The sequence below is a fragment of the Polypterus senegalus genome, chromosome 8, assembly GCF_016835505.1.
Source record: "Polypterus senegalus isolate Bchr_013 chromosome 8, ASM1683550v1, whole genome shotgun sequence".
Taxonomy (NCBI): domain Eukaryota; kingdom Metazoa; phylum Chordata; class Cladistia; order Polypteriformes; family Polypteridae; genus Polypterus; species Polypterus senegalus.
Window position 1 is genome coordinate 162,726,832 of NC_053161.1, and position 24,464 is coordinate 162,751,295.

A 24,464-nucleotide genomic window follows, 5' to 3' on the forward strand; every position below is an offset into this window, starting at 1 on the left:
GCAGAGCTGGTCCACTGTTCTGCGACTGGGACGAAAACCACACTGTTCCTCCTGAATCCAAGGTTCGACTATCTGATGGACCCTCCTCTCAAGGACCCCCAAATACACTTTTCCAGTGAGGCTGAGGAGTGTGATCCCTCTGTAGTTGGTGTGTCAACCAAGACAGTCCTACAACATCTAGAGCCTTGAGGAACTCCGGGTGTTTCTCATCCACCCCCGGGGCCCTGCCACCAGGGAGTTTTTTTGACCACCTCGGTGACCTCAGTCTCAGATATGGGGGAGTCCACCTCCGAGTCCCCAGGCTCTTTTTTCCTCATTGGAAGGTATGTTAGTGAGATTGAGACGGTCTTTGAAGTACTCCCTCAGCAACCCACAATGTCCCGAGTCAAGGTCAGCAGCACACCATCCCCACCATATACAGTGTTGACACTGCACTGCTACCCCCTCCTGAGATGCCGGATGGTGGACCAGAATCCCCTCAAAGCCGTCCAGAAGTCGTTCTCCATGGCCTCCCCACCTCCTCCCACGCTCGAGTTTTTGCCTCAGCAACCACCGAAGCCGCATTCCGCTTGGCCTGCCGGTACCTATTAGCCACCTCCAGAGTCCATCCATCCATCCATTGTCCAATGTGCTGAATCCGTACACAGGGTCATGGGGGTCTGCTGGAGCCAATCCCAGCCAACACAGGGCACAAGGCAGGAACCAATCCCGGGCAGGGTGCCAACCCATCACAGGACACACACAAACACATCCAAACACCAAGCACACACTAGGGCCAATTCAGAATCGCCAATCCACCTAACCTGCGTGTCTTTGGACTGTGGGAGGAAAGCGGAGTGCCCGGAGTAAACCCTCGCAGACACGGGGAGAACATGCAAACTCCACGCAGCGAGGACCTGGGAAGCGAACCCGGGTCTCCTAACTGCGAGGCAGCAGCGCTACCACTGCGCCACCGTGCCGCCCACCCTCGAGTCCCACAGGACAAAAGGGGCCTGTAGGACTCCTTCTTCAGCTTGACGGCATCCCTCATCGCCAGTGTCCACCAACAGGTTCCGGGATTGCCGCTACGACATGCACCGACCACCTTATGGCCACAGCTCCGGTCAGCCGCCTCAACAATAGAGGCATGGAACATGGCCCATTCAGACTCAATGTCCCCCACCTCTTTCGGGATGTGGTCGGAGTTCTTCTGGAGGTGGGAGTTGAAGCTGCTTCTGACAGAGGACTCTGCCAGATGTTCCCAGCAGACCCTCACAACACGTTTGGGCCTACTAGGCCTGACCGGCATCCACCCCCACCATTGAAGCCAACTCACCACCATGTGGTGATCAGTTGATAGCTTTGCCCCTCTCTTCACCCGAGTGTCCAAGACATGTGGCTGCAAGTCCGACGACACGGCCACAAAGTCGATCATTGAACTGAGGCCTAGGGTGTCCTGGTGCCAAGTGCACATATGAACACCCCTATTCTTGAACATGATGTTCGTTATGGACAATTGTGACGAGCACAGAAGTCCAATAACAAAACACCGCTCGGGTTCAGATGGGGGGGAGGGGCATTCCTCCCAATCACGCCCTTTCAGGTCTCACTGTCATTGCCCATGTGAGCATTGAAGTCTTCCAGCAGAACGAGGGAGTCCCCAGAATCTATGCCCTCTAGCACACCCTCCAGGGACTCCAAAAAGTGTGGGTACTCCATACTGCCATTTGGCGCATATAAACACAAAAAACAGTTAGGACCCGTCCCCCCCACCCGAAGGCGGAGGGAGGCTACCCTCTCGTCCACTGGGGTAAACCATTGAGCTCGCCATTGAGCCCCACCTCTAGGCCTGGCTCCAGAGGGGGGCTCCGGTGACCTGCGTCCAGGCGAGGGAAAACACCATCCAAAGTTTTTGTTTTTCATAGGAGGTTTACTGAACTGCTATTTGTCTCATCCCTAACCTAGGACCAGTTTGCCTTGGGTGACCCTACCAGGGGCATAAAGCCCCAGACAACAGAGCTCCTAGGATCATTGGGACACGTAAACCCCTCCACCACTATAAGGTGGTGGTTCAAGGAGGGGTCATGTTTGTTTTACACCTGATAATTACAATGAAGAGTTATGGATTACTGTCAACATTCTATAGCATTATTTCTTATATCTACCCTACCTGACATCAAACTTAGTTGAGAGGCTACTATAAAGAGAAACTTAAATGTTTTTAGATCTGAATACTGCAGTTTTGATTAAATTAAATCCTGTTCTTTCAACAGCAGGGAGGAAGCAATTGCCATTTACTGTATTGCCAAGATGGATGTGAAAGAGGAGCCATGTGAGAGTAAAATAAATATCATGGAGATGAAGGATGTGAGTGTTAAGGAGGAGGACTGTAAATGGGAGTCTGTCGAGTCCAACATTAAAAATGAGGATTATGAACTGGTGACTGTGGGCATTAAAGATGAGGCAGACGAGACACCTGTCAGCATTGATAAGCATAAATATAAAATTATGGAGCACATTGACTGCAAACTGAGGTCTGAGTCACTGCAATCTGACCCAAAGAGTATGGAGGAAATATCACCTGTCAGAACTCGCGAAGATCAGCCGTCGCTGCTAAATCAGTCTGAAGAAAGTAAGTTTAACCTAAAAATATGTTTTTGTTTTAGGGTCAGAGACATCAGCTTTTTATGTAAAATCTGGAAATATAGTGAGGTTTAATATTTAATGATGAAAGGTGGAGGGCAATTTTACAAAAAAATAAAAAATATGTGTGATTTCAACTGGTTTTTGACAGCACAAGAGTTCATTTCTGTTTATTAAAGTAACACCAGAGATTTTGGGTGTTCAGGGTTTAATTTTTGTGAGAAGTCAAACGAAATGACACCTTTTATTGACTAACTAAAAAGATTACAATATGCAAGCTTTCGAGGCAGCTCAGGCCCCTTCTTCAGGCAAGATGCAATTACATGTAATTAAGATGTAATTACAAGATATGATTACATCTAACCTGAATAAATGGCCTGAATTACCTTGAAAGCTTGCATATTGTAATCTTTTTAGTTAGCCAATAAAAGGTGTCATTTTGCTTGACTTCTCACTACATTCATAATGGCAAACACGGTACAACACCCTAGTAATACAGGGTTTAATTTTGAATGAATGAATCTCTTATTAGACTTTCCAGCATGTTTTTGTGATATTATAGACTGTACAGCGTAGGGGGTCATCCAGAGTTTTATTTTTTTCATGAATGTTGTTGACCGGAGTTTTTGTTTTTCTCTCCTCTCAATTGCCTCCTGGCCATATCTTTATTATCATCATAAGGGGCATTGCCATGACCAGTTTTTGTTTGGTAATTGACTTACTTTTGTAAAATCAAGTTTTGTATGTTTATATACTGTAGATTTGTATATAAATGTTGCATACTGTGAGACAATGAATTCTTCAGCAGACGTGTGTCAAAAACACGTATTTATATCAACAGCTGTACATTTGCATAATGCCTCCCTGGGACTGTGTGGACGAAATCTCAGACCCGACAGCAGGTGTGGTTATAAAGCAGCTTTATTTTTAGAGTCACGGTGAGAAGAGTTTCAGAAAAGCAGACAATCAAATATACATGACAGCGTCAGGGCTCTTCTGAACCCCGTCTGTTGGGTGGGGTCCAGCTTTATACCCCTAGAATGCGTAATTTAATATCATTATAAAATGTAACAGTCAACACTTTATTATACACAATCCTTGAGCCCCTTCAATGCCCCTTGTACAACTTGATTTCTTGGCCCCTTTTGTTAAGGCATTCAGATGTAAGCTAAGGGAAAACGTGATAAGGCAGACTCATGTGTGGAATGCTCAGACCTTGAGTCCTTTGCACAAATATTTTTCTGTTTGCTAAAACAAAGCATGCTGTTACTTGGTTTCGTAAAGCTTACTTCTCAGACATGAATTAGTACAAGGGAACGAAGAGAACATTCGTCTTCCACAACTGTGACAGCCAAGTCATAACTTTTCTTTCTTTTTAATTTTCTTGTTTCATAGTCATTGTGGTGTGCTACCTCTTAGAATTCCAGCATATTATAGAAAGTGACCTTCCTCGTCTGAACCCATGTTGAGTATTTGCTGATATCCCATTCTGGACATGATTATTTTTTCCTTAATAATTGCTTCCATTACTTTACATTATTTGAAATGCACATTAAGCTTACTGGTCAATAGTAACTTGAATCAGCCTGATTACTCTTTTTATATCATGGGATAATATTTGCTAACCTCCAAGCTATATAAATTACCCTGTGTGCAGAAATGTTCAAAAAATATTTGCCAAGGATTTATATATGTACCCACTAACTTAAATAAATATTATCTGGTCCTGGGGCCTCATGTATAAATGGTGCGTACGCGCAAAAATGTTGCGTAAGCCTGTTTCCACGTTCAAATCGCAATGTATAAAACCTAAACTTGGCGTAAAGCCATACACATTTCCATGGTAGCTCATACCCTGGCGTATGTAAGTTCTGCACTCAGTTTTGCAGACTGGTGGCACCCAGTGTCAAAGCAGTGCTGCTGTTCATGTGTGGTTACCCTTTCTTTTTTAGATCCACATCCCTGACGCAGCTTTATAAATACACTGAAATTAACCACATATTGTTTATTAGTTGCATGCATCTGATTCTAATTAACTTGTAACAATATAATGGTCCACGGAATGGCCAAACTGTTCCAAATACCATAACTGCTTTAGCGTTGTTACATCTCACTGCACCTTCTTTTTCTTCTTTTAGCTGCTCCCGTTAGGGGTTGCCACAGCGGATCATCTTTTTACGTATTACTTTCACTACACCACTCGGAGCAGCTGATTGGAAAGAGAATTATCGGTATACTGCATCAAGCACACGCTGCTTCAGCCATGCTGTCTATTGAACTGCTCTCACACAGCAAACGCTTCAAAACTTTTCCTTGAAGGAACCTCGCGATTTAGAAACAGTTTCATCCAAAGAACTATAAACGCACTCAATCAGTCCATCAAGTGCTCCTTGTAGAACTGTTTGTACTTATAAGTACAATCACCTTACTGTAAACTTGCGATACAGTTATAATATTGCACAACCTGAGCCACTTTATAAAGCGCGTATTTACATTTGATGATGATATCATTTTTAAGATGAAATGCAGGAAAATATGTTTATTATATTATACAGATCAAACTTTAATTTCATTTAAATAATCTATATTGTTAATAATTAAACATGTGAGGACACAATGTCGCTGCGCTAGCAAGGATCTGGCTCTCCGTTCACGGATTGTTCCTGCCTCACGCTGTATGCTTGCTGAGACTGGCGTGACACTGGAAGGATAGATGGATAGAATAATTAAACATGTACTACGAAGATATTTCAATGTTCCTTAAAAGTTTTACAGAATCAGCATTTTAAGCTTACAGATGGCTTCACGTCTATTACAGAGCTGATTGTGTGGTGATTGGGTATTTGGAGAAAGAAAAGTAAGGACGGAAGGAAGTAAGGAGCTCATAGAAGATCAAATACAAAACAAAGCATTTAACGTGCTACTTTAATGACGATGTGATTTGAGAAACTGGTTAATTAAACGATTTTAAGATGACGTTTATGATGCTCTACTTTAATGACAAAATAAACTACATGATTAAAGTGGAAATTTCAGGATTAAAGTTGACATTTCATGCTTTTTTCCCACTTTGTGCCTATTTTTTTTTTCTCTGTACCCTAATAAGCTTTCATATGACACTCAGACAGTAGGCAACGACTTGCCTTTTTACGGTGACTTTGATATCTGACAACTTCTTTTTTATTTCGGGCCTCTGTGCGACTTTGTGAACTTGAGCTTTCAAGTTTCTCCAACACGCTATGTCACTCGATCAACTTCCTTTTGCTGTTTATATCACTGTTTAAACCAACAAATAGTATGTTTTTATTTGCCTTCACTTGGTATTTGCTGAACTACTTCTATTTCTCCCTGTGCTTTTACCATTGCCTTTTCACAGAACGCTGAGCTTAAGGGCTGTTTATATTGATTTGCATATTCAAAGAGGCGTAATTCTGGGAGGAGAATGGGCGGGACAGCAGGCGCGTGCACGAGTGTTACTTTTCACGCTGACCGGGATTTATGTAGCGGAAGAACGTGGAAGTGGGCGAATGCACAGATTTATGCATCTGGATTTTTTTGTGCGTAAGTATATTTCCACTTTTGTGCTTACACCATGTTATAGTGTGAATTCTTTGAACGGCATTATGCATGAGGCCCCTGGTGATTTAATAGATTTCAGTCTATTTAATCCAAGCAGCACTTCTCCCACTACACTCTCCAAATCAATAAGCACTCTATTTGTAGTCTTGCATTCCCTGATAGCCAACATAAACCAGTCAGGCATAGTCTAGAAAAGACACAGTAGCCACGGTGTAGGGTGAAGGGAAAGAATTTGGTGCAGTGGCAGGAGTGGGACAAATCCAGGTATATTAGACGTTGGAAATAAAAATGGTTATTGGAATATGGAACATTACTTCTCTAATGTGTGTAGTAAGAGCATCAACTCTAGCTTCTTTTTTTTTCTTTTTTAAAATTTTTAATCAAGGATCATCTCTCTCCTACTCTGGAATTACCCCACAGGAGAGTAGTCAGAACTGATAGAACATCTGCAGGAGTTTCTTACATTTATTATAGGAGCCGAGCCTCCTCAGAAAATAGAGCCAGCTTTGTCTCTTCTTGAACAGATCCTTTGTGTTCTCTGACCAGTCCAGCCTGTCATCCAACTGCACTTCAAGGTATTTATAGGTCTTGACCCACTCCACATCAACCCCTTTAATGCAGACAGGTCTCAGTGGTGGTCTAGGCTTTGAGTGCTTAACTTTTTTCGGCTTAAAAAAGTATGGTGGAGATAATTAACTTGCACTAAAACACAAAATATAGAGTGGTCCAGATCTAATTATGAAATTTTCATGACGCTATAACTTATTAAGTTTATTACATAGAAAATCACCCGAAAATCCTGGACCATCGAGAAGTGTGCGAACTGACGACATGCAGAATCGTCTTTGTGCCGAACTGGAATTGTCCCCGCATAAATCAAAGTCATCCAGATAATTACATAATTAGATCTGGACCACCCTGTAGATCAAATATACATTAATCACAGCAGATTTTAATATAATTAGCATAAACAAATCATGTCTGTATTAACATCATAATGGAGCGTTTAAATTTAATTGGTGTGTCAAACTGCTGACCAGTGCTAGTTTCAATCCAACATAGACACAAGAACGTGCACTGATCCAATATCTCTCTAATCTCCTAATCTTTCTCTAAAACCATTGCAGCTTTTCGAGACCAGTGTCTTAATGTATCACCTTTCCCATTTATTTGTTTTGCTTTGGTGATTTATATAAATCCTTTGGAATTAAGTGGCATTATTCTAAGTGAGGAAAAATATCGGGGTGTAATCTGATTATTATCAGTTAATTTCACATGCTTGGCATGGCACTCTGCTTTACATGTGAACCTTTGTTCAGTATGGTAATAACTGGAGATTATTATTGTCTTCATCTATTAATTAAATAAAAAAGAACTTAATTTTAAATAATATATTAAGGGTATGATGACATTGACGAGGAGGTTCTGTAATACAGTTAACAAAATCTAACAAACCTTGTCCACTGGGTCTTTTGAATATGATCTGTTTGGTTTACTGTTTCAACTTCTTGGCTACAGTTATTTTGCTTATGTGGTGAGCAGTTGTAATACAGAAGGCCAAGTTAACAAGGTGTGTCTTCCACAAACAATTTTCTGAATGCTTTTGATTGTAAAAGAGTTTGCTCATAATTTCAGCTTGTTTTTATTTAATGTGTGAATTAAATCTGGTAATAGGGAAATGGATTAAAAGTAACCTTTGATTTTTACTTTTAAACTTAATACAGGAAACAAACCACACTGCTGTTCTGAATGTGGCAAACAATTCTGTCACAGGAGTAACCTTTGGAGGCACATGAAAATTCACACTGGAGAGAAGCCACATTGCTGTTCTGAGTGTGGCCAAGAGTTTTTGCACAGGAGTAGTCTTCTGAGGCACACAAGAATTCACACAGGAGAGAAGCCATATTTCTGTTCAGATTGTGGCAAACAATTCTGTTACTTGAGTACTCTTCAGAACCACAAAAGAATTCACACAGGAGAGAAGCCATTTTGCTGTGTGGAATGTGGCAAACAATTCTTAGACAGGAGTACTCTTCAGAAACATACTACAATTCATAAAGGAGAGAAGCCATTTTGCTGTTCTGAATGTGGCAAACAGTTCTCCCATAAAAGCGGACTTCGAAGCCACAGAAAAATTCATACGGGAGAGAAGTCACATAGCTGCTCTGAATGTGGCAAACAATTCTATGACAGGAGTAGTCTTCAGAGACACATTAGAATTCATACGGGAGAGAAGCCATATTTCTGTTCTCAATGTGGCAAAACGTTTTCGCAAGTGAGCAGTTTTAAGAACCACAAAAACATTCACATGGGAGAGAAGCCATATAGTTGTTCTGAATGTGACAAAAAATTTTTGACGATGAGTAATCTTCAGAGTCATAAAAGAATTCACACAGGAGAGAAGCCATTTTGCTGTTCTAAATGTGGCAAACAATTTGTGCATATGAGCAGCCTTAGGCGACACACTGCAGTTCATACAGTAGAGAACGAGGAAGCCTTGAAGAAGTAAGTTGACTTATGAAGGAGAAAGAAATGGAGAAGGGAGGGAAATGTAACCCTCCTACCTGCTCAAGTCTTGATAGTTAGTTTGAGTTGTTGGAAATCTCATGAAACTACTCTTATAGAAAGATTTTTTAAAAAGTATTCATTCTGACCAAACATCTCCCAGGATGAAAACATGCCCACATTCTACCTCGGCATTTGGGAAGGTGATGGTGACAGTGATTGAGCAAAGTCCTCAGAGAATAAGACCTCCGATGTGGTGTCACTCCAGATCATCAGTGTTACTGGACCCAATACTTTGGAACAAGACCGTAAAAGTCCAACTTGAGCAAGAAATGAAAAGGACTGAACTGTGCAGCGGTCATAAAGAGAAGATCATGTACTGCTACTTTTGCGCAGCAAATCCAGAATTTCCAACTAAAGGGTATGCCAAGAAGACTTGCAGAAAACAGAAATTCTTGAAAAGTAATCCCTACATCCAAATTAAGTAAGATAATTGATGCAAACCTCAGATCTCTAATTGGAATGATTAAAGAAAGAAAACGGGTAAGGCACGACAAATAAAACACCTGTAAAAAAAAAGTAAAATATAAAATAATACTGAAGAAATTCAACACCCAGAAATAACGAGAAGGGTGATGGGGTTTATATATTCTGACATGAAAGCATCAGCAGCCAAATTAAATGAAATAAGAGAAGGTAGGGTATATTTGAAAAGAAATGTACAAATAAACACCCAATTACGACAGAAATACTCTGTAAATGATAATCACGCAGAAGTGGAATGTCCTCTGAAGCAACCAATTTTATAATAATGATATACACACAATAAACAAAGACATTTTGGAGGGGCATAAAATGGCAGAGATAGAAGAACATTAAATTGAAAGCAATGGCAAAATCAGTATTTACCTCAACCTGTCCAAAGGCCTCAAGAGACAACATCACCAGATTAAGAGTAGAGTGCAAGAAATATAAATATTAGGAAATGCCATTTCCAGAAACTTGCAAAATCTCAAAAAGAAATGAAGTAACAAAAGAGAATATCACAACAAAACAAACAAGAAATAATAATTCTGCATACACGTCCAATAATATACAAGAATCAGTGCTGTCCAAGACTTTGTGTCCTGAGATCTGAAAGAGCTGTGGTCTTGACTGAAACAGATTACACATAAGGATCAGCAATCAAAAATAAGACTTCAAGCTTACCCAATCCACCTTAATGAACTAACATTTATAGAAAGTATTTAGCAGTGCAACAAACTAATAAATTTAATACAAAACAGCCTCCAATTATAAAGCGTAAACATTTTGCAAAAGTAAATGCAAACCAGATTCTCTCCCTCCTGGTATGTACATATAGTCAGTTCAACTTCCTGGACAGCATAAGCAAGGATTTTAAAAATTGGACAAACAGAAAAGAACAGACAACTGACAAGACCACAGATACAGTGGGAAATGTGCTATCCCAAGTAGACCAGGGACTTACTCTTTTTGTATGGGTGTGTGTGTCTTTTTTTGGTATCATGTTATTGTCAACTGTTCTAGGGAGACACACAAGTGAGAATGTCTTTGCACTTTGTATAAATGACATTAAACTTGATTTTAATCTTCCATGCAAAATTCAACACTATGTTCACAGTTGGGACTGTGGTCCCCGGCCGGGGCTGGAGCCCGGCCGGGACGCCCAGGAGGAGGAGAGGAGGGCTTGTGCCTCCTCCAGACCGCGAGGGGGCGTCCGTCTTGGTTGTGTAGGGGACCACGGGTACAGGGCTTGGAAGCCCAGCCCTGTAGGGACCCGTGGACACCGCCGGGCGGCGCCCCGATGCCGGTTTACCCTGTGTGGTCTTTGGCCGGGGATGGAGCCCGGCCGGGACGCCTTGGAAGACCGGAGGAGGGAGTGTGCCTCCTCCAGACTGAGTGGGGGCGTCCGTCCTGGTTAGGCAGGGGCCTCGGGTACAGGGCTTGGAAGCCCAGCCCTGTAGGGGACCCGTGGCCACCGCCAGGCGGCGCCCGGTGCCTAATTATCCCGGGAGCCCGGCACTTCCGCCACACCAGGAAGTGCCGGGGGGAAGACTTTGTGTGGCGCCCGGAGAGCCGCCAGGAAAGCAGCCGACACTTCCGCCACGCTGGGGCGTGGCTAAAGAGAAGAGGCCGGAAACACCTGGGGCTCATCCGGGGCATTATTTAAGGGGCCGCCTCCCTCCAGTCATTTGGTGGAAGTCGGGAGGAAGCAGACGGAGCTGGAGAGAGGACAGGAGGCGGCCAGTGGAAAGGCACAGTGACTGTGGGCCCTGGACTTTTGGGGGATTCGGTGCAGAAGGCACTGGGGTTTCGTGAGTGCACGAATTTATAACTTTGTATATATTGTACATAATAAACAGTGTGTGGAGCAAAATATGTCGTCCGTCTGTCTGTGCTGGGGCCAGCGTTCACAGGACCTACCATGTCAGTCATTTAACATGAGTTTAGACCACAGGAATTTCAAAGAAATGTAAATCTACCAGAATGTTATACAAAAAATGTATTTAATATTTGTGTTCTATCTCATGCAACATCTAATATGATTGTATGCCCCACTTTTTTAATGTTCCCCAAGTCATGTCATGTTAATTCAGATTTCCTAGTTTTGTTGACATCCATCCATCCATTATCCAATCCGCTATATCCTAACACAGGGACAGTGACTGCATATTTTAAATATTTAATTTATTCCTGAAAGACCAACAACACATTTCAAATACAAAGTCAACATCTTAAGTAAACACAGTTTTGATGGGAAATGGAAATTCAGTCCTACATTAGTCGTCAACTGCGGTGGGCTGGCGCCCTGCCTAAGGTTTGTTACCTGCCTTGCGCCCTGTGTTGGCTGGGATTGGCTCCAGCAGACCCCCGTTACCCTGTAGTCAGGATATAGCGGGTTGGATAATGGATGGATGTATGGATTACTCGTCAATTCCAGTTCACGTAAATTTTCAAATTATCATAAAGTCGATTGTTGAAGATCCCCAATACACTAATATATACCAAATTGTTTGTAAATTATGACCAGCATCCATAGTTTTCAGAGTGAAGTAAACTTTAATATCCGTGAGAAATGTACGCTTAGGCAGTGGGCATCTGTTGCCCTTTGTTCTAAGTAAAGAACTTGTTTTAAAATGAACCACTTCATCAACACTAAAAATTGTCTTTATTTACACATTTATGTTCTGTATAGCCTTAACCTCTGTTAAATTGAGACCCCATTCCTTCAGTATTTTCTAGTAAGTGAAGTATCTCTTCTCTTCCTTTTTATGTAACACATAGACCCAAACCACACACAATATTTCAGATGAGACCTTACAAGTGTTTTGTGCAAATTTAACTTGTATGTGAAAACTTATTAGATCTCAATCTTCTTCTTCTTCTTTCGGCTGCTCCCATTTGGGGTTGCCACAGCAGATCTTCTTCTTCCATATCTCCCTGTCCTCTGCATCTTGTTCTGTTACACCCATCACCTGCATGTCCTCTCTCACCACATACATAAACCTTCTCTTAGGCCTTCCACTTTTCCTCTTCCCTGGCAGCTCTATCCTTAGCATCCTTCTCCCAATATACCCAGCATCTCTCTTCTGCACGTCCAAACCAATGCAATCTCGCCTCTATGAGTTTGTCTCCCAACTGTCCAATCTGACCTGACACTCTGATATACTCATTCCTAATCCTGTCCATCCTCGTCACACCATAATGCAAATCTTAACATCTTTAACTCTGCTATCTCCAGCTCTGTATTCTGTTTTTTGGTCAGTGCCACTGTCCCCAACCCCATATATTATAGCTCAATAACTTGATATATCTTCTTGCCCTTTTTAATTGCTTCGGTAAGAGGTCTGGATGTGGACTGATATGAGTCAACTATGATGCCTTAGTTCTTCTCATAAGGTGTACTGACAAGTGTCAGAATCTTACATATATAAATTATATCCAATATTTTTCCTCCCTATTTTCAAAATGTGACCTTTATTCCTATCTGTGTTCCAAATGTCATAATTATGTCCATCTGTAGTAATTCAATTGCCTTGTCTCCATATCTGTCAATCTATTTGTCACCTGCAACTTAACCTGTTTGTTCATTTCATTTTTATCCAGATCATTTCTATGAATTAAAATGAGCAGAGACCCCAGCACTGACCACTAAGAGAACTGACATCAGAAAGTTCCAAATCCCCCCACTGACTGTCATTCCTGATGTTTCTGCCAGTTTTGCTCTCATCTACACAGTCAACCTTGAACTTCTTTTAGTTTGTTCATGGGCCCTCATGCAGTACCTTACTAAAGTTTCATTTTTACTTTTATTTATTTAGTTAGATTTTATGTTTCCTTGTTTCCTCCTGGAATTCCAGCATATTAGTGACACACCATCTCCCCATCTAAACGTGCGTTGACATATGTTTATTTTTCCTTTAATAATTGTCTCCATTTTATATTCTATGTTACACTTTGTTTTCAGCCTATGCTTTAGATCACCTCCTTTCACCGTTTTAGGTGATTTCATAAAATATGAGGCCCATGTTGTTTTCATTATATTTGTCTTCTGTCTTTGCACAAGAAAGAAAAATCCATTTGGTAAAACAACAGTGACCATAAACAATGACAAAGTGGGCAAAGTTGTTCAACAGTGTGTTCATGATTGATTGCAGTTGTCAAAAACTTAAATTGAATAAATTAAACACACAAAAACATCACATATAAAATTACAATAAAATTAATCTTCTACAGGGAGGGCATGTTATTGACTTCCTATTAGCATCAGTTCCAGCTGGCACATATGGCAGTGCATACAAGGGTTCTACCACAGAAGTACAGGGCAGTGGTCTTGACACAAGTCATGGTGCAGCAGTAGGTGGGCTTAGCTCTGAAGAGGGTGTAGCACGTGTTGGCCTTCGCAGTGCAGAAACTTGACACAACACTAAATGCCTTTCCATATCTAACCATCGTATTAATTGTTTTATTACAGAAAGGGCAGTGATAATGTCCCTCAGTCCTGCATGGTAGCTTACACCGGCTTAAAATTTTGTCTGCAAGAGAAAGAAGAAGAAAAAGAAAAAAAGAATCAATGTAAGTGCATATGGATATACAGTACAGGCCAAACGTTTGGACACAACTCCTCATTCAATGTGTTTTCTTTATTTTCATGACCATTTACATTGGTAGATTCTCACTGAAGGCATCAAAACTAGGAATGAACACGTGGAGTTATGTACTTAACAAAAAAAGGTGAAATAACTGAAAACATGTTTTATCTTCTAGTTTCTTCAAAATAGCCACCCTTTGCTCCGATTACTGCTTTGCACACTCTTGGCATTCTCTTGATGAGCTTCAACAGGTAGTCACCTGAAATGGTATGTATATACAATATATTGGCAATTTATCCAACAATTTCAGTGTATGAGCAAAATGTGTGAACATGTAAAAAGAGACCACATTAATAAACAACTACCTTACTATCCCACAAAATAAAAGGGCGAAAACATATTTAGTTACAAACAAAAGTCATCAAGCAATATGGGCATCATCATGACAAGGAGATTATTATTAAAAACAAGACACATAACTAAAGTCATGTTGGTGTTGTATGTACTGTACTTCAAGAAAACATTTCTTGCACTTGCAGTTGAATCATTCAATGTGAATGGTAACTTCTAAGGCTACAAAGGAGATGGCTGCATTTGCAAATATGGTTCATTTAAGTGCTGGGTATAACATCTACACAAGAAAGTTCAAAAAGACAGAACAAACCATGCTGTAACTTGAACATGAACGGTCTAAGCATTGAAGAAGGTGTTACGGGTGGTGGCCTTGGCACAACACTAAATGCCTTTCCATATCAATCCGCCGTATAACAGTTCTTTTACAGAAAGGGCAGTGATAATGTCCCTCAGCCCTGCACGGTACCCTGCACCGGCATACAATTTTGTCTGTAAGAGGGGAAAAAAAATTCTGTATTAATTAAGTGCAATTATATAAATATAACCAACGTATTCAACTTTCTCAGCTTACGTGTTAAAAAGTGATCTAATTAAAACTAGGGGGCTTCGCCCCTGCTTACTCCTTCGCCAACCCCCAGTCCTGCGCTATGTGCCAGCCACATCTCATCTTTGCTCCTCATGTATGTGGATTTCACTTTCACCAAACAACAAATCTTTTATTTCTCGTGGATACACCTCTTCATTGGGAAGAAACACTACTTCTCCCTGATGGCAACACGAATTAGACGATCCACATGTCTCCAACTTAAAGTTTGAAGTCAAACAATATTTACATTCTTCTGTCATATCACCCATGTCTCTATATCCGATTCCTTTTCGCTGTTCTGTTATTTCACTGAGTAATAATTTCCGTATGTTAGCACTAATGTGATCTTTACTATCAGTTTTTTGAGACTTTCTAATTTTAGTACTTTCATAATCTCTAACCTGCTCTGCATGTGTATAGTGCCAATGTTTTTGAACCTCTTTACGATGTTCTACTTTGTCTTCTACTCTGTCTTTTATTTCCAACCCCGCTTAGATCTGAGAGTGCAGGAACTGTGTCTGACAATAGCATTCAAACGAATGAGAAGTGAGTGGACCGTGGGTGCACCAGCCACTTCGTGTCTCTCCTGCTCGCATATGTGGCTTTCAGTTTCACCAAACAACAAAACTTTTCATTCTTGCTGATACGCCTCTTCATTGGGAAGAAACACTGCTTTTCCCTTATAGCAAAAAGAATTCCTTTGTGTTGACGTGTGCTTTGCAAACGCTAGAGGCTGTTGAGAGTTTTTGGTCTGTTTTGTGGTGTGAGATTTTAAATAAAAAAAAATACATTTTGCTCTTAGAAACTTGGGTTTTGGTTGCCGCTAAGGAACCATTTTGGAATTTTTAAAGCTTTTTTCCCTTTAGAAGGGTTTTTTTTTTTGCCCGCACAAGAGCAAAAGTAGCTGGGTGTTTGGAGGTGCGCTTGGAAAAGTTACTTGTACCTGTTCTTGTTATCTGTATTTGAATTAGCGAGGAGGCAGGGTAGAAAGCAGCAGTAACTGATATCGGCATTTGTAAATAAATAACCGCGTCGTCGTAACAGCGATTCCTTAGTTTAAAGGAAAAGAAAAAAGGCCACGGCTGACTTCAAAGCAGTAAAAGGTGGAAACTCAGTAGTGCAGGTAAGCGGCCAGTGTTAAGACGCAGATCAGGCACAAGGAGCAGTAGGAGCAAATAAGGTAGTAAAGTTTTATTTATTTGTTTATTTTAGATTAAACAGTCCTTAGCGGTCCAGAGGCAGAACAGTTAAGTGGGCGACAGCGTATTGGTTCATTAATACGGGGGAATACAAACAGTGCGAGTGAAGAGCTTATAAGTAAGAAGAGCGCAAAGTTAGAAGAGACAGAGAAAAGTAAAGTTAACCTCATAGAAAGGCAATAGCAGGCAGCTGAGAGGGAGAACAGTACAGGAGCTTAAGGGGAAAAGGTGTAAAATATCTGTAGCAGATCTTAGTGTTACCATTTAAGTTAAGGAGCAGCTGAAAGAAGAAGAAATTTAATTTTAAGAAAAAAAATATATAGTTAAGGCAGCTTAGTAATCCCAAATCAAATTTTAATAATGAGGCCAGTGCAATGCAAGTCCTGTTGGATGTTGGACTTTTAGATGATGGTTTGGAAGAGCCAGTTGTCTATGAGGGCTACATCTGCAAGAGATGCCAGCTGATCCAGCACCTCGAGCTCAGGGTCGCTGAACTGGAGGAGGAGTTGGCTGACCTGCTTGTAATAGAGAATTGGCGGACTTGGCCCAGGTGTCCTTTAGAGAGATAGTGTGCACCCCCAAGGTGGCGGGAGGAGATTCCAGACCAGACAGGTAGGAATAGGTGGGTCACGGTCACAAGGCGTAAGGTAAAGGGTGCACACTGTCCGGGGCATCAACCCCAGAATTAGAAGTGTCTAACCTATCATGTCCTGGCGGAGCTGGACGGTGACTCTGATAATTCTGAGGTGGTAGGCAGGGTTGAGGAGCCCCAACGGGCCACCTCAAAACCAGTTCCCAAAAAGAGAGAGGTAGTGATAGTTGGGGACTCAATCATTAGGGGGATTGAAGCGCAGGTGTGCTCCAGAGAGAGAGAGTCTCGACGGTGTGTTGCCTTCCGGGAGCACAGGTGGGAGACCTCCTGGAAGGGTGGATAGGCTCTTGGCCAGCGGGGGTGGATCCAGTTGTCATTGTCCACGTTGGAACAAATGACATACATAAGGGTAGTCTGTCAGTTCTGCGATCCAAATTCAAAGAGTTAGGTACCAAGCTGAGGAGCAGAACTGACAAGGTAGTCTTCTGAAGTTCTGCCTGTGCCACGCCAGTCCAGGTAAGATTGAGGAGATTAGAAGGCTTAACGTGGCTCAAATCTTGGTGCAGGGTAGAAGGGTATAGGTTTATGGGGCATTGGGACTCCTTTTGGAACAGATGGGACCTGTTCGCCGTGACGGGTTACATCTGAACGGAGGGGCACCAATGTATTGGGGAGGCGTATGTGTAGGCTAGTCGAGGATTGTTTAAACTAGGGAATGGGGGCAGGGAGTTTAGGACAGGCCAGATTTAGATCTATACATGGAAGAACAAACAATGGTGTAGAAATAAAAATGCATAGTAATGTAAATTTTAAGCAAACACGTAAAGATAGAAGGATTAACACATTAAAAATAGCTTGCCTTAATGCTAGAAGTATCAAAAATAAGGTAAGTGAGTTGGAGTTGTATGTAGCAGAGCATAATTATGATATTATAGCAATAACGGAAACCTGGCTAAATAACAAAGATGGGGATGAGTGTAACATAGAGGGATACACATTTTTAGGAAGGATAGACAGAACAGAAAAGGAGGTGGGGTTGCTGTTTATGCCAAACAGGAATTAAATGTAAGTCATCTTCAGTTGGATGATGAGCCCCATCTTAGTGAGGACATGTGGCTTCGCCTGGAAAATATTAGGGAAAAGGTCTCATTTTAGGAGTGTGTTATAGACCACCCAATTCAGACAGTAATTTCAACACACATCTTTTAGTAATATCAAAAGGCAAGTTTACAGGGGATATTATAGTCATGGGGACTTTAATTATCCAAATATTAACTGGGATAACCTTACAGATGGAGGAGCACAAGAGCAGGAGTTTTAGAAGTAATCAGCGACTGTTTTTAACACAGCATGTTAAAGCACCAACAAGGGGTGAAGCCTATCTGGATTTAGTATTCTGTAATAATCAGGATAGAATTGAGGGTGTAGAGGTGATTGAACCACTAGGGTCAAGTGACCATAATGTAATACAATTCTCAGTATTTTGTAAGAGTACAGATGCAAAGACTAAAATTGTTAAGTTGAACTTTAGTAGGGCTAATTTTGAGCAGATGCACAAAGTCTAAGTAGGATAGACTGGGATAAGCTTTTAAATGTGGAGACAGTCGAGGAGCAGTGGAACAGGTTTAAAATGTTTTACATGTAATGCAGGACAGATACATACCTAAATTTGGAAGTAATAGGAAACTAAAAAACTCCAGATGGATTAATAAAGATTTAAAAAGAAGTTGCAAAGGAAAAAACTGCTGTATAAGGCATATAAGACTAATGACTGCAAAGAGAACCGTAGAGCATATGAGAACATGAGGGCAACCATTAAGAAGGATATCAGAGAGGCTAAAAGACAGTTGGAGAGGAATATAGCAGATAAGGCAAAGAAGACCCCAAGAGATTCTTTCAGTATTTTAGTAGTAAAAGAACAGTTAAGGAGGAGGTCAAGTTCATCAGGAATAGTAAAGGGAATTAAAAGATACAGACAATGAAATAGCAGATGCCCTAAACTTACATTTTTCTGAGGTGTTTACAAGTGAGCAAGTGGATAACCTGCCAGAGGTAAACACAACTACTAAGGAGGTACTGAGGGATTTGGAAATTGTAGAGGGAGAAGTGCTGCTCAGATTAAATAAGATGAAATCAAACAAATCACCAGGCCCAGATAATATTTATCCTCGTGTTCTTAAGGAGGCTAGTGAGTACATATATAAACCCTTGACACATATTTTTAGGAAGTCACTGTGCACTGGAGAGATTCCAAAGGACTGGAAAATGGCAAATATCATCCCATTATATAAAAAGGGTGACAGGGCAGATCCAAGCAACTATAGGCCAGTAAGCTTAACAAGCATCACAGGAAAATTAATGGAAGGAATTATTAAGGATAAGATTGAGCAACACATGACAAGGACAGGAGTTATTCTGAACAGTCAGCATGGGTTCAGAAGAGGGAGGTCGTGTTTTACTAACATGTTGGAATTCTATGAGGAGGCAACAAAAGGATACGATCAAAGTGGAGCTTATGATATTATTTATCTGGACTTTCAGAAAGCATTTGATAAGGTGCCACATGAGAGGTTGGGCATCAAGTTAAAAGAAGTGGGAATTCAGGGTGATGTTTTTAGATGGGTGCAGAATTGGCTCAGACACAGGAAGCAGAGGGTGATGGTGCGAGGAACCTCATCAGAACTGGCGATGTTAAGAGTGGTGTTCCACAGGGGTCAGTGCTAGGGCCGCTGCTATTTTAATATATATAAATGATTTAGATAGGAATATAAGTAACAAGCTGGTTAAGTTTGCAGATGATACCAAGATAGGTGGATTAGCAGATAATTTGGAATCCGTTATATCATTACAGAAGGACTTGGATAGCATACAGGCTTGGGCAGATTTGTGGCAGATGAAATTTAATGTCAGTAAATGTAAAGTATTACACATAGGAAGTAAAAATATTAGGTTTGAATACACAATGGGCGGTCGGAAAATCGAGAATACACCTTATGAGAAGGATTTAGGAGTCATAGTGGACTCCAAGCTATCAACTTCCCAAACAGTGTTCAGAAGCCATTAAGAAGGCTAACAGAATGTTAGGTTATATAGCACGATCTGTGGAGTACAAGTCCAAGGAGGTTATGCTCAACCTTTATAATGCACTGGTGAGGCCTCATCTTGAGTACTGTGTGCAGTTTTGGTCTCCAGGCTACAAAAGGACATAGCAGCGCAAGAAAAGGTCCAGAGAAGAGTGACTAGGCTGATTCCAGGTCTACAGGGGTTGAATTATGAGGAAAGATTAAAAGAGCTGAGCCTTTACAGTTTAAGCAAAAGAAGATTAAGAGGTGACATGATTGAAGTGTTTAAAATTATGAAGGGAATTAGTACAGTGGATCGAGACTTGTATTTTAAAATGAGCTCATCAAGAACACGGGACACAGTTGGAAACTTGTTAAGGGTAAATTTCACAAACATTAGGAAGTTTTTCTTTACACAAAGAACGATAGACACTTGGAATAAACTACCAAGTAGTGTGGTAGACAAAAAGATGTTAGGGACTTTCAACACTCAACTCGATGTTTTTTTGAAAGAAATACATGGATAGGACTGGCGAGCTTTGTTGGGCGGATGGCCTGTTCTCATCTAGAGTGTTCTAATGTTCTAATTAGACAATCTACAAGTCTCAGACTTAAAAGTTTAAAGCCGAAAAATATCCACATAATTCTGTCATATCACCTATGTCCACATATTCAATCTCTTTTCACTGTTCTGTTATTTCACCGAGTAATAATTTCCATCTGTTAGCGCTAATGTGATCTTTACCATCAGTCTTTGAGACTTTCGAATTTTAGTACTTTCATTATCTCTAACCTGCTCTGCATGTGTAGTGCGGCAACGTTTTTGAATCTCTTTACGATGTTCTACTTTGTCTTCTACTCTTTGTCTTTTATTTCCAATCCTGCTTGGAAATGAAATTGCAGGAACTGTCTCTGACAACCACACCCACGGTCCACACACTTCTCATTCATGTCAGTGTTTGAGAGGAGTGCGGGACTTGGCAGAATCTCTTGGCAAAAAATCTTGTCTCACGGGACCTAAAATTATCTTGTCCCAGGATTTTCTTATATAATAGGGAGATAACTACCTTACTATTCCCTATGATAAATTGTAAATCCATAAGTAGGGATCATAACATTTATAGACACAAACAAAAGTCATGAAGCAATGAGGTAAACTGTTAAGACAAGGAGATGTCTTACATTTTAGTTAGGCTGATGCTGTATATATGTATTTTAAGAAAACATTCAGAGAAAAAAAAAATGATATAGTAATTAAATGCATTTATATAAAATACTACCAGGCTTTGTCCAAACAATTTTGTAAGGCAATAGCCATCAGTTAGTCAGATGTACCAAAAGCACAATGTTACTGTTTTTCTGAACAGTTTAAAAAACACACACACACAAAGGCAAATAAAGTGGGTGTAGTGGTAATTTTACCTGCCTGTGCTCCAATTGGAAAAACAAGTGAAATGTAACCTGTTATATCTTAAATGTTATGAATCACTTTGGGTAAAGGCATCAGTCAAATAATAAGTAGTATTAACATCATTAGGTCACTGAAGCGGCTTACTTTTGAACATGTACACAATTGCCTCCGAGTAAAACATTCTCACCATAAATCAATTCCTGCTTTTCCTAGTGACTTTGCTTTTACTGCTGGTCATTGCAAAACACAGTTTTACAGGATAAGTTTTTACTTTTCAGATGAAATGGGTATTCAATAGAAATAATATGAAATGTGAGTATATATTATCATCATTCAATGTTTATGATTTTCATTTGTTTATATTGTTCACTCAAGTACACTGTTTCTTTTTATGGTTTTCATCTATTTGATGAAGTCCCCCTTTAAAGTCCCCATGCAGACACAAGTGTATATGTAAACTTGCAAATCAGTGCTTGAAGTGAATATACATAACTACCTTTACCTTGGGTGTTACCATAAAGAGCAGTAATTGTGGAGAAGTTGCTTTTGAGCAATGCGACAATTTCTGTGGGCTTCCACATTAGAAATGAACATGCCACTTTCTTAGACTGACACTCTAGTATTACGTGATTTAAGCGCCATGATCGACCAGCTATGGGGATTGATTCCCAGGAGCTGGAGATCAAAGGAATGGCATGAATAACCAAGATAAGAGCCGATAAGCATCTAAGAGTGTTGGAAGTGAAACAGCAAAAAACAGTACTTGCTAACCACTGAGCTTTGCATCTTTCTTGAGTTCATTAGGTGAACATGCCTCTTTTTCCTTGTCCAGGACACCACCCCGTCTTCAGTTGTCCATCCTCCCTATTTGAGTGGCCTGTGAAAATCTTTTTCTCTATCTTTTATTTGCATAAAGGATGCTCTGAACGCAGAGCATGTAGGTTCTCAAATTTCATCTCATCTCAAATCCATCAAAGCATTATTGAGTTTTTGGGGTACTTAGTTTTTATATCATGTGGGGGTTTACTCCCAAGTACTGATATATCACAATGTTCTCTCTTAGTGGATACCTACAGGCCTTGATGTATCATCCTGGCAAATTTCAAATTTTTAGCTAAGATAGGAAATAGTATTTTTGTTGATGCATGATTGAGTGAAAGAATGGATCGGTCAACTCTGCCTTTTAAATTATATATATATATATATATATATATATATATATATATATATATTGCTCAAAAGAATTAAAGGAACACTTTTAATCAGAGTATAGCATAAAGTCAATGAAACTTATGGGATATTAATCTGGTCAGTGAAGTAGCAGAGGGGGTTGTTAATCAGTTTCAGCTGCTGTGGTGTTAATGAAATTAACAACAGATGCACTAGAGGGGCAACAATGAGATGACCCCCAAAACAGGAATGGTTTAACAGGTGGAGGCCACTGACATTTTTCCTCCTCATCTTTTCTGACTGTTTCTTCACTAGTTTTGCATTTGGCTACAGTCAGTGTCACTACTGGTAGCATGAGGCGATACCTGGACCATACAGAGGTTGCACAGGTAGTCCAACTTCTCCAGGATGGCACATCAATACGTGTCATTGCCAGAAGGTTTGCTGTGTCTCCCCTGCACAGTCTCAAGGGCATGGAGGAGATTCTAGGAGACAAGCAGTTACTCTAGGAGAGCTGGAGAGGGCCATAGAAGGTCCATAACCCATCAGCAGGACCAGCATCTGCTCCTTTGGGCAAGGAGGAACAGGATGAGCACTGCCAGAGCCCTACAAAATGACCTCCAGCAGGCCACTGGTGTGAATGTCTCTGACCAAACAACCAGAAAGACTTCATGAGGGTAACCCAAGGGCCCCATGTCCTCTAATGGGCCCTGAGCTCACTGCCCAGCAGCATGCAGCTCGATTGGCATTCGCCATAGAATACCAGAATTGGCAGATGCCCCCCTGGTGCCCTGTGCTTTTTACAGATGAGAGCAGGTTCACCCTGAGCACGTGACAGAAGTGAAAGGGTCTGGAGAAGCCATGGAGAACATTATGCTGCCTGTAACATCATTCAGCATGAGCAGTTTGGTGGTGGGTTAATGATTGTCTGGGGAGGCATATCCATGGAGAGTCATACAGACCGCTACAGGCTTGACAAAGGCACCTTGGCTGCCATTAGGTATCAGGATGAAATCCTTGGACCCATTGTCAGACCCTATGCTGGTACAGTGGCTCCTGGTGCATGACAATTCCTGGCCTCATGTGGTGAGAGTATGCAGGCAGTTCCTGGAGGATGAAGGAATTGATACCATTGACTGGCCACCACACTTTCCTGACCTAAATCCAATAGAACACCTCTGGGACATTATGTTTTGGTCCATCCAATGCCACCAGGTTGCACCTCAGACTGTCCAGGAGCTCAGTGATGCCCTGGTCCAGATCTGGGAGGAGATCCCCACAACACCATCTGTCATCTCATTAGAAGCATGCACCGATGTTGTCAGGCATGTATACAAGAACACAGGGCCATACAAAGTGCTGCATAATTTTGAGTTGCTGCAATTAAATTTTGGCAAAATGGACTAGCCTGCCACATAATTTTTCACTCTGATTTTTGGAGCGCCTTTGAATTCAGGGCTCTGTAGGTTGATCATTTTCATTTCCATCAAACCATGTGGCATCCTTTCGCTCCTAACACATTACCCAGTCTATATCAGTATAGATATCCAGGAGGATTTCTTTTTCCCATTGAGATCTGATGTGTTTTCAAAGTGTTCCTTTAATTTTTGAGCAGTTTATATATATATATATATATATATATATATATATATATATATATATATATATATATAATAAATTTATCCAACAGTCCCAGTGTATATGTAAAAATATTCACATATGTAAAGAGATTTAATTGAAACTACCACCTTACTAGCCCCATTAACAAAATGATCACTCATAGGTAGGTAGACTTGTAACAAAATATTTAACAAAACAAAACAGAGAGACACACAATCTGGCTGCTGGTCGCTAAACGTGCAGCACCCCATCAAACATAACATAACCAAAACATATACAAAGACAAAAGTCTTCAAGCAATATGGTAAACTATTTAACAAAAAGAGATCTTTATTAAAAACAGGGCTTATGACTGAATTACATGCTGGTGCTGCATGTATTTCAAGAAAGTATTTCTTGCTGTCAAAAGCATTGAATTATTCAATGAAAATTGTAATATCTAAGGCAAGGGTGGGCAAAGTTGTTCCTAGAGGGCTGCAGTAGCTGCAGGTTTTTGTTCCAACCCAATTGCTTATTTGGAAGCACTTATAGTGGGACGGTGTGTGTCCCCTCCAGACTCCTCCTTCATATATGGGAGCCTCTCGAACCCAAAACTGTTGATAGTTATGAGCAATCTGAGCTAACAAATCTCACATGGGGCAAGGGGATGA

The 24,464-nt window shown here is 40.9% G+C and overlaps 1 protein-coding gene across 1 annotated transcript in view; it reads left to right on the forward strand.

Annotated features, from left to right (window-relative positions):
• The window catches only part of LOC120534663 (zinc finger protein 850-like), a 38,099-nt gene extending 27,681 nt beyond the window's left edge, over positions 1–10,418 (forward strand). Inside the window, exons 4-5 of the mRNA XM_039762254.1 lie at positions 2,253–2,611; positions 7,926–10,418. Of these exons, the coding sequence (XP_039618188.1) occupies positions 2,253–2,611; positions 7,926–8,710 (1,144 nt within the window). The 3' untranslated portion in view covers positions 8,711–10,418. The remainder of the gene's footprint in view (positions 1–2,252; positions 2,612–7,925) is intronic.
• The last annotated feature ends 14,046 nt before the right edge of the window (positions 10,419–24,464 follow it).